At 34.6% G+C, this 19348-nt stretch overlaps 1 protein-coding gene across 3 annotated transcripts in view; it reads right to left on the reverse strand.

Annotated features, from left to right (window-relative positions):
- Window positions 1–2367: 2367 nt before the first annotated feature.
- The window catches only part of PRKAA2 (protein kinase AMP-activated catalytic subunit alpha 2), a 77988-nt gene continuing 61007 nt past the window's right edge, over window positions 2368–19348 (reverse strand). For 2 of the 3 annotated variants that reach the window (XM_055233890.2, XM_055233892.2), the window contains 3 exons: window positions 13243–13747; window positions 11478–11604; window positions 2368–10223 (listed from right to left, as the gene is read on the reverse strand). In XM_055233890.2, coding sequence (XP_055089865.1) covers window positions 9985–10223; window positions 11478–11604; window positions 13243–13747 — 871 coding nt within the window. In that variant the 3' untranslated portion in view covers window positions 2368–9984. Of the gene's footprint in view, window positions 10224–11477; window positions 11605–13242; window positions 13748–14715; window positions 14773–19348 lie in introns of those variants that run through there. The other variant, XM_055233893.1, reaches the window with a different exon arrangement.

The following is a 19348-nucleotide window of genomic DNA, read 5'->3' on the forward strand; positions in this document are numbered from 1 at the left end:
GAGTATATGACTATGTTGAGCAGAAATCTTTCATGCAGTAATCCTGTCCAACAGAGAATCATATACCATACATCACTCTTGCCACTTCACCAAGCCATTAAGTCTTTTAAATCTTGGAGTGACAGTGGGACTAAATTTGAATTCAGATAGGTTTGTCCCCTGCACTTTCCACCTCGTTACATGGCCCCTTGTTCTAATTTGACTCAGCTCTTTGCATCTCAATTTCCTCATTATTAAAACAGGCTTAGGCCGGGCGCGGTGGCTCACGCCTGTAATCCCAGTACTTTGGGAGGCTGAGGTGGGCGGATCACTTGAGGTCAGGAGTTGGATACCAGCCTGGCCGATATGATGAAACCCTGTCTCTACTAAAAATACAACAATTAGCTAGGTGTGCTGGTGCATGCCTGTAATTCCAGCTATTCAGGAGGCTGAGACAGGAGAATCGCTTGAACCTGGGAGGCAGAGGTTGCAGTGAGCTGAAATCATGCCACTGTACTCCAGACTGGGTGACAGAGTGAGACTCCGTCTAAAAAATGATAAATAATAATAATAATAAAAAACAGAGCTAATAACTCTCATCTTGTCTACTCACAGGGTAGTTGTTATGCTATAATGTAATAATATAAAAGTAGTCTAAAATCCTGAATACACACTACTGTATAAGTGGTGTCATTTTTGTACTTCGCTTTTTCTAAAGTTGGAAGATGCTGAAAACAAAAATACATTTTTAAAATTCAAATTGTAAGACTTGAAAGAATGGCTGTTAAGTAATGTTTTTGCATAGACAGTTCAGGATTAAAAGCCTATTAAATAGCATATACTGAAGTATAAATTATTTTGTCTAATATAAACTAGTACCTAAATATTATTTATTGATATGGTATAGGTTTTTAGAAAACATGATGGTTTTTCTATCCTTTCTATCCATACTTAATGCAGTTATGTTTCTATTTCATTAATATGAGCCACATTTCCTCCATTCTTGGAATCAAAGCATCAAAACTATATTTCTCACATTATTAATCTGCAAGGTTTCAAAATATAAACACCATAACTGAGACTTCAGTGATATTCTAAGCAGATGTCATCTGTCTCCTAAAAACCCTAATTGAGCATAAAGCTTCAATGGAAAGACTAAGTTTACCTTTTATTGTCAATTTTGTATAAAAATATAGTAAAGATAAGGGCATCATCAGATAAAAGGCAGCATAATAAAGCACTTTACTGTAACAGAGACTTAACACTGGCCTACTCATAAACCCATTGATAGACAGGCCAGGCCCTCCAGCAACCTTAAGATGTCCCAAGACCTCCCTTCCCACTTCTGAGTTTCTCTGTGATATACTCACTCTTCTAAGATGTCATAGCAACCTTCTTGACCAGGCCTTCTCCTGCAAATCTTCAAAACTTTTAAAAGGTATATTCTAGGGGGAAGAAATGGAAGAGGAAAAATATGAACATACAATAATAAAACTAAGAAGTGGCTGCTTATTATGGGTGAGATTTTTCTCAGATTCTTTAAATTTCCTTCACTTCTCAAATTTCCTATAGGAAGCATCTATTATCTATGCAATTTAGGAAATAAAAAATATTTTCACTAATAAAAACAAATCCATTCTTTTCCTTCAAGTTTAGAAAAAGCAAATTGAAAACTTTACCTGTATATCCTGATTTTAATATGCTTGCATTTTTCTTTTTCATGAGTGCTAAAGTATGTTTTTCAAAAAGCACATAGTCCAGGTGGGCCCAACTTAATCACATAAGCCCTTAAAATTTGAAAAGGAAGGCAGTAAAGTCAGTCTCAGCAAGTCAGAAACATGTAGTTGAAGAGGAAGAAGAAGAGATCCAAACCATAAGCCACTTGTTGCTGGTTTTGAAGATGAAGGGAGCCATGGGCCAAGGAATGATGATGGCCTCTAGAAGCTTTAAATGATTCCTAGCCAACAGCCAAAAAGGCAACGAGGACCTCAATCCTACAGCAGCATGGAACGAAATTCTGCCAACAACTCAATGCAACTGGAAACAGACTCTCCTCCACAGCCCAGCCCTATCAATGCTTTGGTTTTCAGCTTGTGTGACTTGAGGCAGAAAAACCAGCTAAGCCTGCTGGATTTCTGACATATAGAACAATAAGATAATTTGCATTTTAAGTTGTTAAGTTTGTAGTAATTTGTTACAGCAACAGTAGAAAGCCAATGCAATAGCTCAAGTTAAAAACTGTAATGTACAACTAAGATGACAAAAATGAAAAAAGATGGAGTGAAATCGCCAATGAATATAGGCAATCTTTTCCACTAATAACTTTCCTGTAACTATTAGTTGGCGTGCAGAATACCAGCATAATGATGGAGCAGAAACAAAAATGGCTTTCAAATGAATCAGAGACTTTAATTTGATTTTGCGAAAAAAGCTTATAAGCAATCAGATAGGCTGCTTTTCTCTTTTGTGTTTGTTACCTATGAGTTTCATACAGTGCAAACATTAATTAGGAAGAATCTGTAACTATGAAATGCTAGGTAATTCACGAAGACATCTTTTCCATATGGTTACTGAAAGACAAATCCTTCCCATATCATTTAACACTCACAAAAAGTATATAACAAACAAAACTGAAATTTGAATCGGAGTTTATTTGAAAAGAAAAGCACTGGAAGTCTGTTTTTTTCTTGAAACCAATTACAAAAAGTGGTCCCAACTTCAACAATTAAAAAAAATTTTCAATAAATATATAACGAAGTACTCCAATGGGTCAATGTATCAACCTATGGATTTTTTTTTCTTTTTCAAAGGTAGGCTAAGAATGAATGAATGCAGGATGTTTTTGAAAAAAAGTAAATATTATATCCTATATTATGATTGTCATGACACAACCAAATGACTGTTAATTTTCAGTTTTATTTGTTGCACTCAAAATCCACTGTACATTTAAGCACACATGACAAAGAACACAACCATTCTTCCTAAAACAATAAAGGTACTATCCTTAGAGTTCACAGTTCTATAACAACTTTACATTAAATGTTCAAAACATTGTACAACCACAGATATTTGTGAACAGTCTTGAGAGCTGTATTTTGGTACATTAAGGCAGCTTCAGCCAACATTTTAAGAGATTCTGAGTATTTGTTACAACACAGGACAAGTTTGATATTTGAATACTTGATGTCTCAAGAAATATTAAATGTCACCTAACACCACCACAATTTGTGAAACTGTAATCTTACCTAAAAATCAAGATACTCATCCTATCAGTATCAAAGATACTTATTTTTTTAAAAAAAGGAATTTACACTGAATGTGGGGATATAAACCCTGTATTTAAACAAGGGCTTTCAAACACTTGCTCACACACATCTGTGAGGTAGCTTATTATCCACATTTTGTAAATGGAAAAACTAAATGAGGTTATGTGACTTGCTGCTGCTTCAGCAGCCAAAGGAAGAAACTGATTCCAAGTTAGATTTTATTCTTAGCTCTGAGTTGTTTCCTTGACAAACTTTTTAAAGGGTTAAAATATAAAAACTGCCATTCATTGCATTCATTTTTAGAGCATGAGAAGGTAGCCAAATGTTATGTTTACCAAGGTGACTTATAAAGTCAATCAACATGAAAGAAGTAGGAAAACACATTTAGTGAACAACTTCTGACAGTGATAGTGAGAGGTTTGACCAAGGGCACTCAATCAGGCAGATGCAAACAACATGATCATTTGTAGGAGGCAGATCTAAGGAGAACTGAGAGGGATTAGAAAACAAGAAAATATAGTTTAAACAAGTTTTTAGTATTACTCTTCTTATAATTTAAGGGAGAAGGCACAATTTAGTGTTTTGTTTTGTTTTGTTTTGTTTTTAGAACAGTGGATCTCTTTTCCACTTTAGGAAAATGTTATCTGTCTAGAAAAATGGCCATTTTTGGTTGCAAAACTTATTTTAAAGAAATGTGTAACTGTGAAAAATACACGTTTAAATTAGTAGAAAAAAAATTAACAATGCAATTCTCCTTGGCTAGAATGTTTTTGTTCCTCCTTGAAATTTTAAATCAACACAAAGTAGCAACCCTCCTTGCCCACCTCAAAAAAGGTCACACTGTATGCACTGTATGAACCTTGTCAAAATTCTATGTACTATTCAAAAAAGTTTTCATGCCAGGATATTCTCCAAATTCTTTTTTCATTTTTTTTCTGGAGAGTGCTCTATTCTAGGATTTAATTACACTTTAAACATAATTGAAATTTACCTACCCTGCTTGTCCAAACAATCAAGAGCCACTTCCATAAAATCTAAACTACTTTAGATATAAACCATTTTTACCAAAAGTCACATACATAGTCACAACTGCAAACTGGCATTGCTATGCAAGGCTGGCAGTAAACATTAACATTAGCTTGCAAAATTAACACAGGCCTACAGACTGATAACTCTTCTAGACCCAGCCTGATTCTTATCAGGCTATGGCTGAAGAAGTTTAATTAAAACTCAATCCAGTCTAGACTGTGCGACCTGTTCTTTGTGCTATTACTGTTCAGTGGCATCAAATGCATCATAATTACAGGTGGAAAGGCTAGTAAGGATGCCAGCAACTTGTTTAAATGAAGTTTTTATAATTTTTAAAGCTCAAACATAAGTATATTTCAAAGTTTTATAAGGTTTGGGAGAAACTCTATCAAGCTAATAATAATTCAGTGTTTGTAAATTAGAAATATATTCTATGAAAATAGTTATATCATGTAATATACATACAAAATGAAAAATTATCAATCTGCATATGAAATTTGGATAAGACTAATTCAGATAATAGTCAAAAACTATAACAACTTAGACAGGGACTGGGGCTAGTTTTCTTTTTCCTTTTTTTTGAGACAGAGTCTTGTGCTGTTGCCCAGGCTGGCATGCAGTGGCATGATCTTGGTTTATTGCAACCTCTGCCTCCCAGGTTCAAGAGATTCCTGTGCCTCAGCCTCTCGAGTAGCTGGGATTACAAGCAGCCTGTCACCACACCAGATAATTTTTGTATTTTTAGTAGAGACGAAGTTTCACCATGTTGGCCAGACTGGTCTCGAACTCCTGAACTCGGGTGATCCACCCACCTTGGCCTCCTAAAGTGCTGGGATTATAGGCATGAGCCACCACGCCCGGCCTAGTTTTCCTTTTTCAAAAATGATTGTGCTGTAAGAATCACATAAAATTATAAGAAGAATCATGTTTTAAAGTTTCTTCAGTATTTTTAAGCACCCTCAATAACTTAGAAATACTTATAAAAACCAATATGCTAATCATAAATACTTCAGATAATTACATCTCATTAGTGCAATCAACTGGTTAAAATAAACTAAGAACTATTTATTTAAGACTACTTTATGTCACTCTAAGACTTGAAAGCAATACATCTGTGTTTATTTTTATTACTCAACCACTCTGATGTTTTATTAATTCAGACTGTTCTTCCCCAGAGGAAAGGTGGTTTCCTATAAAGAGCAATTGATCACTGCTGGATACCTGCATGGTGTTAAAGCTTTATGAAGAGCTTTCTGGTCCTGCTTCCTCATCTGGAAATGGCAAAAATGCTTTCTCTGGTTACCTCTCAAAGTTATTGTAATAGTAAGTAAACAATATGAAGGGTCTCTAGATCGAAAAATCACTATAAAAAATATATGGAACACTTTCATCACTCCAAATTTGTAATGCTTTGCTTCATGCCAAATGGACATGATGTTTCACCGTGTTTGGTTTTCTGGATGATTTTTGCCATTTGCATTCCTCTGGCAGCTGTATTTAGAAAAATATTCAAGTATATACCTTTGACATGCCTCACCAAATCAAAACAGAAACATTCACACTTGTATAAAAACTCTAAATATATAAAAAGTGAACACTAACACAAATCGTATGGAAAAGCAGAAAAGAACTTTAAAGCTCAAAGGTACCTTAGAAGCGTTAAAATCTACCTTTCTCATTTTAGGAGTTATAAAAATGAGGCCAAACATAGGATGTGACTTACCAATAGATTGCACATATCCCTCGTCCAGAGTTTTTAATAGAGTCTTTGAGAACTACTATTAAAATAAATTACATTCCCTATTTTAAAAGCCACAGGGTGACACAGGAGAACCAAGTAAATAAATTCAAGATTGAAAAGGTTTGGGTCTTTAAAAACAAATAAACAAAAACAGACAAAACTGTGAACATGTCTAGCAGTTAGATACTGAGCTTTTACAACCATTAATAGGATGTAAATTATTAACCAGTGAATAGACAAAGTGGTGTCTGTGGCAGGCATGTTCCAGGTTTTTACATTTTATAAACATAAAGTGAGGTGCCTACATTAACTCAGTACACGGCACATTATTCGATGCTACAGATAAATCCAAACAAATCAAAAATCTATAATAGTTGTTTATGATTATTTTCTAAACTATGTCTGATTTAACAGTAAAAATCAACTTGTATTCCCTGAGTACAAACTGGCCAGGGAATAAGAAAAAGCAAACCCAGAATTATAAAACTGTCCTGAAAAACCCATTTGCAGAAAATGGAGAATTGTTTGTGCCACATATAGCCAATATCCTGACACAGAAATACAATTATTTCTGATTAATTTAGGCTCCTGGATTCTCTTTATAGATAGCTAGTATAAAGGAATGTAAACACTAGAGATTACAAAAGTGTCTCTTAAAAGGTTAATCAAAACAAAAACCCAACTTGTAAATGGTTTGCCTACTTCCCTCCCTGCATATTCTATTTGAGAAGGTAGCTGTTCCTACACTGAAATATAAGGAATTAGATCTTCATATGGTATCCCAAAAAAAAGTATTTAGAAAATGTTCACTGACTACACATTTTAAAAGTAAGAATCAGTGACGCTGATTCATTACCCACAGAGCCATAAGCATGAGTCACTAGTCTCTTAGACTTTTTTTTTTAACAAGTAATCTTGTTTCAGGTTTTTCAGTCACCCATCCATAAAAATAATGTTGCACTCAAATAATAACACAAGATGATTAAGAAAACCAAGGTGTCATGAAACAAGTTGCAGACATAGAAAATTCTATTTAATCCAGCATTCACTCATGATGAACACATCTGCAAGTTAAAACAAAATGATTCTGATTTTCAATCAGATTCTCCCAACAACCAGTAAGAGAAAAGGAAGTGTTAATTATTAACTACCCTAATTATGGCATTCTGGGACAATATTTTCTTAAAAAATGTATTTCCCAAATTTGCCTTTTTTCATGGGATATTGAGTTTTTTAAAATGAAAAATTAATTTGGGCAAAGTTCAACAAAGTTATATGGCTTTCTTTTTTTCACAGTAAGACCTGTCAAAGTCTTTAATGCTGACATCCACTGTCATCTTCGAGGGGAAGAGTAGCATGCAACATTTTTCAAACTTAGTCCATGCAATCTTTTTTTCTGTGGAGCATCTCACAGGATATACTTTGGGAAATGCTGTTCTAGAACTACATGGAGTCCATTTCCATGATATAACTAAGGCCTTATCTATAACCTAATAATAGAAGCTCTTCTCCCAAGTCTTAACTGGAGGAAATTATTCTTAGCCCACATCTACCTACCACATCCAGAGTTTGCAAGACTGAATTGTGGAAATTTGGGGCTAACAACTGATTCTTTCCCTCTATCTGCCCATGAGCAACTAAAAGCCTGCTGTAACAATGTTCTAGCTCTAATTGTGCTGGACTGGGTCTCCTGAAATCTTCGCTCTAAAAACCAACCACCTAGATTCACAAAATAGCTGTTTTAAAAACATACACATAAAAGAACCCCAACTGTGACCATTAGTTCTCCTAAAATTCAGTAGGTAAATATCAAACTACAGCTGTTCATAAATACTGGCAAGAATTAGAAAACAGTAAATAATTAACTCTCAAAAAACAATCATCCATATAAGGTAATTTTGATATGAACAACTTTTTAATATCTGACCTATTAGACTAATGGAGCTAAAACACCCCTGGATTCCTTCTGTTTCTCTGCCTTCAAAATTTTTGTGGATTTTGTCATTGGGGTTAAGTAATCTGATTAGTTCCTTATTTCTAAGATAACTCCATTCATAATCAGGCAAATATTATGAGGTGGCCCTGTTTTTTCCTAAAACAGGCATGTACCCATTTAAAAAAACCAAAACTATGCCATATCTATAATACACCAGGCTAACACAGCAGGACTGCTTATCACGATACAAATAATCACGTAAAAATTACCCTTTGGTGCCACAAGATGGCAGTCTTTCAATAATTAAACCTTAAACTATCTCAAATTGCAACCCGCCCTCTTTCTCAAATTGGTGAACGATTCTTTTGATATTAAGAAGTTGGACTTATAAGTTATTTAACACCAGTTTTTAAAAGATCTGCAAAGCCATATGATGTGACACAACGCAAACTCCTGATTCAAACAATATTTAAAGATAGAGACACTTGTTTTCCACTAACACACGAGAAACTTAGTCTAACATTCTCATTTGCTTCTTGGTAGGACATACATTACTTTTGGCAAAGAGAAGCCTGTCAAGGTAATGTCATTTTTTTGTTTTCAAGAGCTTAATGTTTTTTAGGGTAATCCAGGTAAATAAGTGTTAATTACAACATAAAAATAACAAATGAATAAATACAAATTAGATAAATTACACAGAATTTAAAATTAAACACTTTTACTAAAACAAAATATAATCAATAAACTATTATCTACCCTGCTATAGTTTGTGTTTTTTTAATCTTAAAAAAAAACCTGCACAAAGCAAAACAAACAAAAAAAAAACTGGTTTTTGCTTAAAAGCAGTGGTGTGTGAATATATATATATATATATATTTAAGATAAAAATTTTTTCTTGATGTTCAAAGCTTCCCTGCCCTATCAGGTTCAACAGTGAAGGTCATAGCCAGCCCTTAGGGCCAGAACAGTGTTTTCAAACTTGGACTAGAAAAGATTCAGAGCTATATCAATCAACCACTGAGGATGAAACAATGAACAAGGACAATGGTGACTAGGTTAGGTGGGGTGAAGCCAGTGGCTTCCAATGAAGAATGAGCATTATGACCTGCACCAGGACTCTAACACCTAACACACAAAATAAAGGTCAAAGATAAGGATTCTCATTTAAGGGACTGTTGATACTTTGCTTTGTTTCATTTTAACTATTTTATCACTGTTGGTGAAATGCAAAAATAAATAGAGCCAAAAAGAATTTGAGAAAGGTAGATTTTCAAGACATTTTTAAAATGACATAAGTTTATGTAAAAGACAAAAGTTGTTGCAATTCCAGATGTTCCAATATTAATTTGAAACTTGAAGGCTCTTATTATTCAGGGAAATCTCAAGATAAAAATCCTGAGTTAGTTTCAGCTGTTTTTAAGAAACCTGAAAATTGTGGTTACCTGTTACATGACCACAGTCCTTCTGTTGAATACACGAGGCAGTATTTGTACAAATACTGTTAGAAAAACTTGGCTTCTGAAATCTTGGAGGCAGGTTTTTAAGATTTCAACATTTAAATAATATCTTACTCGTGGTTCTTTTACTTTTTAATCTTCTTTTGTTAAAATAAATTGGGGGCATAAACACAACATAAAGCCTACTGAAATTTAGCAAGTAAACTGGATTTACCTACACCAAACAGTAAAGCAAGGAGGTGTTGCCAAACCACCCTTACATTGAGATGGTTCACCAGTGTGGTGTGTTAATCATCTGTAGTGAACTCATTATTGTAATTAAAAAATCTTCATCGATATTAACCTATTAAAGATATTGCCTGTGTGAATTTATCACAGGCACAATAGAATTACAGATTTCTACAAGTAAATAAGATGTCAGATATTTTGTTTTCAGTAATTTCAATAGCATTGTGTGTCCCCTGGAAATAATTCATGTCTCTCAATTAGTATTGCAGTGGATATTATCCAAAAGTAAGATAAAAATTTAAAGAATATATCTGATTTTCATAGTGCAATAACAGAAAGAGAGACAGATCAACGGGCTAAAGTAGTAATCAGACTGGCACACATTTCAAAAAAATCCATGGTGTGACTGCCCAGGCGAGGTGAAACTGAAGACAATGTGCTTCCGGTCAAAGAGCCAGTGAGAGAGCCAGAAAGTGAATGGCTCTCTGCAGTTGTGGAATCAAAACTTGATCTTGGTCTGTGTAAGCCAGCAGCAGAACAGGAACGCTGAGGTGTTGAGGAACCAGACCTCTGCTCCACTACTTCATCTGAAATGGACCAAAGAAGAGCAATTTATATGGAAAGTATATATGCCCAAGCCCTTCCTATGAATTTATGATATTCAGAATATTAAGTAAACACATCTGAGCAAGGGCAACTTAATAATGAATGTCATGTTTCAGTGTTGTAGAAGCACAGTCCTCCTTCTTCCAACAATCATAACAAACATCACTACCTATCACAACACTTGCACACAGTCAAAATGTGGCCCCAAGTCCTTCTCAAATCGGAGTATTCGGCACTGATATTGGAATCAAATTGATATCTCTGTATGTGAAGAAAGTATATCCTTGACAACTTATTTTTTTCTAACATATCAACAAAAAAAATCATTAAGGTAAAAATAAAAGTTACCATCATATATTGCCTTGGGGAGGTGGGGGGCAAAGTGAGAGAAATCTTGTTAAAACTGCAGATTCTACGATTCCCAGGACCAATCTCCAGAAATTCTGATTTGATAGGTCTGGAGTGGTTCCCAGGGATCTGTGTTTTAATAACAACAACATGTAAGTTTGATGAAAGATGTCTGGGATCCATATGAACACTACCATACATAGTTGATGGTAGCTCAAGAGTAAAATTTAAATGCTTTGTTTAAAACAACTTCCCTAACTCTAAACTCAGTTCCATTCTTGTTCCATCCAGCACCTGACCCTTGGTTTATTCTGGTTTTATCCCACTTGGGCCTCTGAAATGAATAATCGGATTTGGTTTACCCAAGTTTAATTCTTGGCACACACTAAGTTCTTGGACATGACAATTTTCCCTGAAGTCTTTGGCTCCTTGACTGCCATGGGTACGTAAATCCAACCCAAATCCCAATGGAGACCTATCTGGTCACCTGGCCACCCAGGATGAGGAAAGGTGATGAAGGGGAAAGTTTAGACACTACAATACTAACTAATAAAATATGAATGGAGAAATGTGACAAAGAATCTGACAAGTCAGTTAATTTTAAAAAGTAAAACCTGCTTCCCTGTTGTTCCTTACTTGTGCTCCAAGGCCAACACTTCAAATGATTCTTTTATACCACGGAGACACTTCTTGTGGAAAGATGCCAGGTAAGAGGTATTCAACATGTCTTTCATCCTTTTCACTCCACTTACATTTTGGTTAAGTCTAGATTGCTTAAAAACCAGTGCAGGACCTACCCACCGGATGTCTTCAAGATGATTTTAACATCTGGTCAACTAGGGCCAAGTTTTATCTTCTCAGAGCTCATGCATGCATAGCTTCCTTACCATCAATGCTTTTAAAGTCCAAAAGATAGCTCCTGTTATCAACCAGGTAAAGTTGTAAGCTCATTTTCACGTAATTGCCAGTCACTGGATTTTTTCTTCTTACACGAAGATGGTATGCATTCACTACCTAAAGTGAAAAATCAATAAAAATAATAAACTACAAAATATCTACCTTTTTATGAAAAAAAAAAAGTCAAAACAAGTAATTAATAGGGGTGAGGTAGGAAAGGAATATCGAATAATTTTTTTATATTACCAGTAGTTTACTTTAGCATTTATTTAATCCCCACTAGCAGTACTGTATGGCAATTAAGATTTAAAGGAAAAGCTACTTGAATAAATTTGGGGTACTGAAGAAAAAAGTGAAAGATAAAAGAAAAACTTAAAGAGAACCCAGAGATTACATAGGGTCTAGCTTTCACTCTAGATAAGCATCAACTCTAAAACATCAGTTCTAATTTGGTTGTCCAGTCTCTGCCTGAACATGTTCATGGATGATTATGGAGTTGAAGGAACAAAGAGGACCAGGCACAGTGGCTCATGCCTGTAATTCCAACACTTTGGGAGGCCAAGGTGGGTGGATTGCCTGAGCCCAGGAGCTTGAGACCAGCCTGGGCAACATGGTGAAACCCCACCTCTACAAAAACATACAAAAAAAATCAGCCGAGTGTGGTGGCAGGCGCCTGTAGTCCCAGCTACTAGGGAGGCTGAGGTGAGTGGATAGCCTGACCCTGGGTTGCAGTGAGCCAAGATCGCGCCACTGCACTCCAGCCTGGGCAACAGAGTGAGACCCTGTCTCAAAAAAAAACAAACAACAACAACAAAAAAACAAACAAAACAAAACAACACTGCTTTGGATTTTCAAAACATCTGTGGTACTAGTTTCAAAATGTTTCAGTACAGAATTTTAAAAATGTTAACATCTCTTTTTTAACTAAATAAGACTGCTCCAAAACAGAGAGATCTGTTTTTTAAATGATTTTAAGAAAATATTCATTTCATGTATAAATAATAAAATGAAAATGACTGATTTATTTGAACATGTCAAATGCATATTTATGTGGTAAGTTTGCACATTTTTCTTCCTTTAAAAGTTCACAATCCTCAAGAAAAGAACAAGAGGGAAAGGCATATCTGAAAAGAAAAAATGCCCCTCCCCACCCATATATTCAAATAGAACTGAAATGAAATTGAGCACTAATTTTTAAGAAAAGCAAACTGTGGGCTGAGAGTAAGGAAAATACACTCTAAGTATTAAAAGCACTAGCCAAATAAAAGAGAATATCACAACTTGGAGAAAAGTGTTTATTGACTGAATAAATATGTCCTGATGATACAATTTGTATTAACCACTAGTTATTACAGCCACCTGCCTCTGTCACCTAAAAAAAAAGAAAAAGAACTTCCCTAAAAAAAAAGAAAAATATCTTCCCTAAAAAAAAAGAGAAAGTAAAAACATACTATTTTTTAAGACATTCATGATTTTTCATTGCTATGATGCATGCTGAAACTGGTAAGCTATTTTCTCAGATGATTTCTAGTTGATTACTTTTTTCTTGACCAAGAACACTTCTATAATTCAAAATATGTTGGTTCCCAGTATCAACCACTTTTCATCCTTATAGAGGTTATTTGTTTTGTTTTTAATGTGCATAGCACATTACTAGAAAAAGTTGGGATTAATACTCAACTCAGGAGCTCAGAGCAGCTTATAATATAGAAAAATGGCTTCTACAAATGATCTTACTACATTATAATTTCCTACCTTCCATTCAAAATCCAGCTGCTTCATAGCTCGGTAAACTTCAGCCATAATGTCATACGGTTTGCTCTGACTTCGGATTCCAAGATGCCACTTGGCTTTTTTCACAGCTAAAGATTTGGGCTTAGTCGTATTCAGTGCATCCAATGGACATCTTGCTTTGGGGCTGTCTGCTATAAGAGGTGGCATCCTTTCTGGATGAGGTTTCAGGCCTGGGGGAATATGCATGGCACTATCATCCATAAAAGAACCAGATGGAGGACTAGAGGCGAGGTAGAACTCACTGGCTTGGTTCATTATTCTCCGATTGTCAATGATAAGATGATAAGCCACTGCAAGCTGGTCTTGAGGGTCACCACTATATAAACTGTTCATTACTTCTGATTCTGTACATTCAAATTTTTCACACACTTCTTTCACAGCCTCATCATCAATGACATTAGCATCATAGGAAGGGTCTTCAGGAAATAAGTAACTGGGCAAATCTTGTTTAAACCATTCATGCTCTCTAGGAAAAACACCACAATACACTATTGTAAGACACGGTTTGGCAAGTCCAGATAATTTAGACATAGGGCAATATAACAGAATATAATCAAAAGATCTGGTCTGTAGACCTAGCTCTGCCACTTACTAGCTATGTGATCCTGAGCAAGTTAATTACCCACTACCCTTGAATAACCACGGTTATTAAGACTTGGCATTTGGACGACGTTTTCTCAAAAATGAAAAAAGCGAGCCCATCGCTTTAAGGAAAACAACCAGCAACACTTGTTGCCAATGATAAAATTCAAGCTTTCAAGCAAAAATTTCAAACTTTGTATTATTCGTGTGAGTTTAACAGCTTCTCAATACTTAAAGACTTTCTGATAAAGGTGGTGTTAATAATAATAAATATGCTTTTTTTCTTTTCCAACCACTTATCTGAGTGAGGTCAGACCTTTACACACTTCAACTAATACAAAATAATGCAACAGAGTGAATGAAGAAGGTATGAGAACCACACTTCAGCTAATACAAAATAGTGCAACAGATTCAATGAAGAATGTATGAGAACCTAGCTGTCTTTGATATAAAGTCATTCTTCTCACAATTTTTTTTGGAAAATATGGTTATTTTTCATGAAAGATGTATTATTTAACACAGTTATTTTTAAATAAATTACATATTTTCTTAATTTCTCAGTTTTAATTCTAATACAGTAAATATTGATAGAGACAACCTACATTTTAAAAAATTCCCCTTGAGGTCCTCAATAATTTTTAAGAGTTACAAGATTTTAAAATCAAAAAGTTTGAGAACTGCTCTCCTAAGCCTTATTTTCTCACACTTCTGGGCCTTTGCGCTTGATGTTACTATTGTTATCCTAGAATACCAAACTATTTTCATCTAACACAAACTACTCCTTCGAGATTGTTTAGGCATTATTACCTGGTAGAATTGGGCATCCCCTAAGTTCGGATGAAGATATATTTTGACTGAATGTCTTCTATTCACTGATTAATTTATTTTTGAATATTTACTGAAGACATACTACGGACAAAAAGAAACATTCCTCGCAAAGATTGTATTTTAGCTGAACAGAGATTAAACAAATATATATAAAATATAGTTACAAATATACAAATATGCAAATCCTGTGATAAAGATTGCAAGAGAAATTGCATAGAGTAAAATGAGAGTATATAATTTAGAATGAGAGGCAGGTGATCAGGGAAGCCACTCTGAGTAATATTTAAGCTGACACTAGAATGATCTGAAGTCAGCTATGCAAAGAGTTGCGGAACAGATATTCCCAGCAAAAGAAACAATATGTGCAAAGACCATGAGACAAGAGTTATGCTGTGCTCTAAGAACTGGAATGAGCTCAACATCATGAAAGAAGAATGAGTTATGAGATGGAGTGCCAAATGAAATCAGGTATTTCTAAGAATTGTAGGCCATAAAAAGGAAATCTCATGATTTGAACTGGTGGCTGATGAAAATCATTGAAGCATTTTAAAGAGACAGGGTAACATAACCTAGTTATCATTCTGTAAAGATCATTTTGTCTGTGGTATAGAAAATAAATTGAAAAGATAAAAATGATGATGGTGATGCTAGTTGCAATAGTCCAAGTAAGAAATAATGGTGTGTCAGGCCCTGAGGATATGTACAAAGATAAAACTTCTACAGCTACTAGACTTTTCTATCACAATACATTCTTTTAGTTGTTGATTTTTTTCTTAATCTTGCCCAGTAAACTGACAACTTCTTGAAATAGTGACCATACCTTATTTAGCTCTACCCTACTACCTAGTAGAGTAAATGCTCAATAAATGCTGCATATATGATAAAGTATGGACACAAAAAATCATTCATTCATGTGTTTATTGGCTATATAATAATATTAAGCACCTATTAATGTTCAGCAATAAAAATAACTTGAGATAGATCTTTTCTATGTATTTTTTTGAGATGGAGTCTCACTCTGTCACCCAGGCTGGAGCGCAGTAGCGCAATCTTGGCTCACTGCAACCTCTGCCTCCCAGGTTCAAGTGATTCTCCTGTCTCAGCCTCCCGAGTACCTGGGATTACAGGTGCGCACCACCACACCCAGTTACAAAAGAAGTAAAAGAAGACAAAAATTATGTTACATGTCTAATATTTTTAAAATATCAATGACAAATAGAAAAGTTAAGCACTTTCAAAGTAAACTCAAAAAATCTATTATTCCATAAAACAATAAAATACTAGCAAAAACTGTGAAAATCAACTTTTTCAGAACCCTGGAAATTAACAAAAACTGTGAAAATCAACTTTTTCAGAACCCTGGAAATTAACCAAAGGCTTGCAACAATCCGAAGACTGTTTATTCAAGAAAAACGGCTGAATCTCAGTAAGAAAAGTGAGATTTTTGGCTTTTTAAGTTGCCCTAAGTCCACTTCCCTTTGTCCAGCTCCATGGCAGCCTTGAAAACCAATAGCCTCATAATCACAGAGCTGAGAAAACAGGAGCTTAACAATCACTGGGGCATTGAGGTGGGGAGAATAGAGGAGCAGAATAGTTTAGAGCTCCCCAAAAATCTTACCATGAGAGAACTGTCATTATTTTACATGTCTAGCAGTTCTCTGGAAACCTCCACTCACAAGCCTGGTTTTTATGTGAACTGACTCAGAGTTCACTCCTGCAAACAGCCTTCTCCCCAGGGCATTTGTTAAAAAAGAAAAAAAAAAAAATCAATGGCAACTGTCTAACATCCCAACTGCCTGAAGCAGCACTGAAAGTTGGGTAAACAAAAAGCTGACCAAAACACTTAAAAGGAAAAATTAGGAAACATAATTTCCAGAGGGGTCTTTGGAAAGCTCTGATATATTTCTGGGACTCAGAAAGGCCAGAAACAAATGCAGGGTTGTATGTTTGCCCAAGAAAAAACTGAAAGGGCCATAATTTCTCACCACTGGCAGATTTTGAGGCTCTGCATAAGCAGGAAGTGAAGGCTAAGGCAGAGTTACAACTGCCTGTTGGAGCACTGAGGATATACCCCAACATCACACAGAGCCCATCAGCAAAGGATGGGAGACTTATTAGATCAGGGCATTTAAGGAAATTTTTATCTAATCACTAGCTGATCATTAAGCTAACCAAAGAGAGATTTCAGTAGCCATATATAAAAAAGAATACAGATTTTACAGAATCAGATCAGGAAAATCACTAAACAAACAAACAGGAGCAGCAACAACAACATACGACAATTATAAACTCTAGGTATATACACCCAAGAGAAATGAAAGCATAGCCATACAAACTGTGTATGTAAATGTTCATGGAAACAGTAGTCATAAAAGCCACAAATTAGAAACAATTCAATCTTCATCAACTAATGCATAAACAAAATGTAGTATATTCATACACTGGACTATTTTTCAAGGAAAAAAAATGAAGTACTAACACATGCTACAGTAGGAAAGTACTTTGTAAACATTATGCTAAATGACAGACGCCAGATACAAAAGACCACATACTGTATGATTCCATTTATATGAAATGTCCAGAACAGGCACAAACATAGAAAGTAGATTAGTGGTTGCCAGGGGATAGGAGGAAGGGGAAATGGGGAGTGACTGTTAATGTGTATAGTTTCTTTCAGGGGTGATAAAAAATTCTGGAATTAGATGGCCATAATGATTATGGAACTTTGTGAATATACTAAAAGCCAGTGAATTATACAATCTAAAGGGATAAATTTATGATATGCGAATTATATTTTAAAAATTAATTTTAAAAAACAATAAGGAAACAATCTACACTGATTTCTAACTCATTAATTTAGTCAAATGGCCATAATTGCTTGTAATAACTGACAATCTTAAAAGCCATCCTTCTAGCTTTGGATTTTCAGGAGTCAGTTTCTGAACCAACTCTACCAAAGTGAGCAATAACTAGGATGTTTATGAAGGTTCATCTGAGACAAAAGCAATTTACTTCACATGGGCTATTATACAGGCAACAGAAATTATATTTTTCTATCACTACTACCTGATACCTGAAATTGATATATGACTTAAGGTTAGATTATAAAGACTATCAAATTTTAGAAACCTCATGATATGCCCAAATTTCTTTAAGTGTGGCTAAAAGATTTTCAAATACTCCCTCAAAAATAATAATAGCTAATATTATGTTCTAAACATTGTTCTAAAAGCTTTAATTATATTAAGTTGAATATTTGCAGTTTCTGATATTCAATCATTTTTAGGCCTACTTAAATGGCAATTTCACATGGTTTGATCTATGACTACACTCCCCAAAATTCTAATATATGTGGGAAGTAACTAAGTTGCACATAGCTAATAAACAGATGCACTGGGATTTGTGCTCAGTTGAACTTCAGACCTCTCACTTTAACTATGATAACATTAATACTATTACTAAGCTTAAGATACCTGGAGAACACAAAGATGTGTTTTCCATGAAGATAATATCTGTCTTGTTTACCACTATATTCCCAGCACCTAGCACAAGACCTTGCACAGAGCAGATGTGAAATAAATATTTGTTGAATGAATAAAAACGAAAATGGATAAATAAGCAAATAAATATGAAGATATATTTTCGAACTTCCAATGGCTATCTTACAAGAAAATGATAGATGTACAAAAATAATATTGAGACAGTAAGTATGTAGTAGCATAAGAGATAAAATATGATAGATTGAAAGAAGGATAGATATCACAGAACTGACGTAACAATTTGTAATAGTAGAAATGGCACAGGTTTTGAATTCAGGTTAAGTTCCAAGTTGAGCCCCGTTGTGCTCCTTATTAGCTGTGTAATTTTCAACAAACATAGATTTACTCAACATTTAATATGTGTTAGACCTTGTGCATTTTGCTATGAATTAATAATTGGTCCCCAATTTAAAGTAATTTATAATTTAATAGGGGCAAACAGATACATAAATCATGATGTAACCTTTCCGAGCTTCAGTTTCATGGTTTGTAAAATGGTTTATAGCTATCTATGAAAAGTCAATGCAATAACATAAGTCAAGCCATAAAGCAAAATGCTTGGTATTTTTTAATTTTTCAATGATTAGTAATTCTTTTCCCTATTGAACTATATTTTATCAAATCAAGAATTCCCAAACATTGGCCAGGCGTGGTGGCTCATGCCTGTAATCCTAGCACTTTGGGAGGCCAAGATGGGAAAACTGCTTCAGGTCAGGAGTTCAAGACCAGCCTGGTAAACATGGCAAGACCCCATCTCTTTAAAAAAAAAAAAAAAAAAAAAAAGAATTAAATGAAAAGAATTCCCAAACACTAAAAAATTGAATATAGATAAGTAAATATATATGATATAAGTAAAAAAAGATGAAAACTATAGATTCAAGTTATCATATTAGTACAGAGATGAATAATACTTTCATGCCATCTACCTATGTACAAATTAACTGTTCCCAGTAAACGTATTTACATTTGTCTTCTGAAGTCTATAAATATGCAAACATCTGTTTTAAAGCAATGAATCAGTATTGTTACCATTTGACTTTTTTTTAAATAAAAAAATATTTTAATATAGATGGGCTCTCACTATGTTGACCAGGCTAGTCTTGACCTTCTGGGCTCAA

The sequence above is a fragment of the Symphalangus syndactylus genome, chromosome 19, assembly GCF_028878055.3.
Source record: "Symphalangus syndactylus isolate Jambi chromosome 19, NHGRI_mSymSyn1-v2.1_pri, whole genome shotgun sequence".
Taxonomy (NCBI): domain Eukaryota; kingdom Metazoa; phylum Chordata; class Mammalia; order Primates; family Hylobatidae; genus Symphalangus; species Symphalangus syndactylus.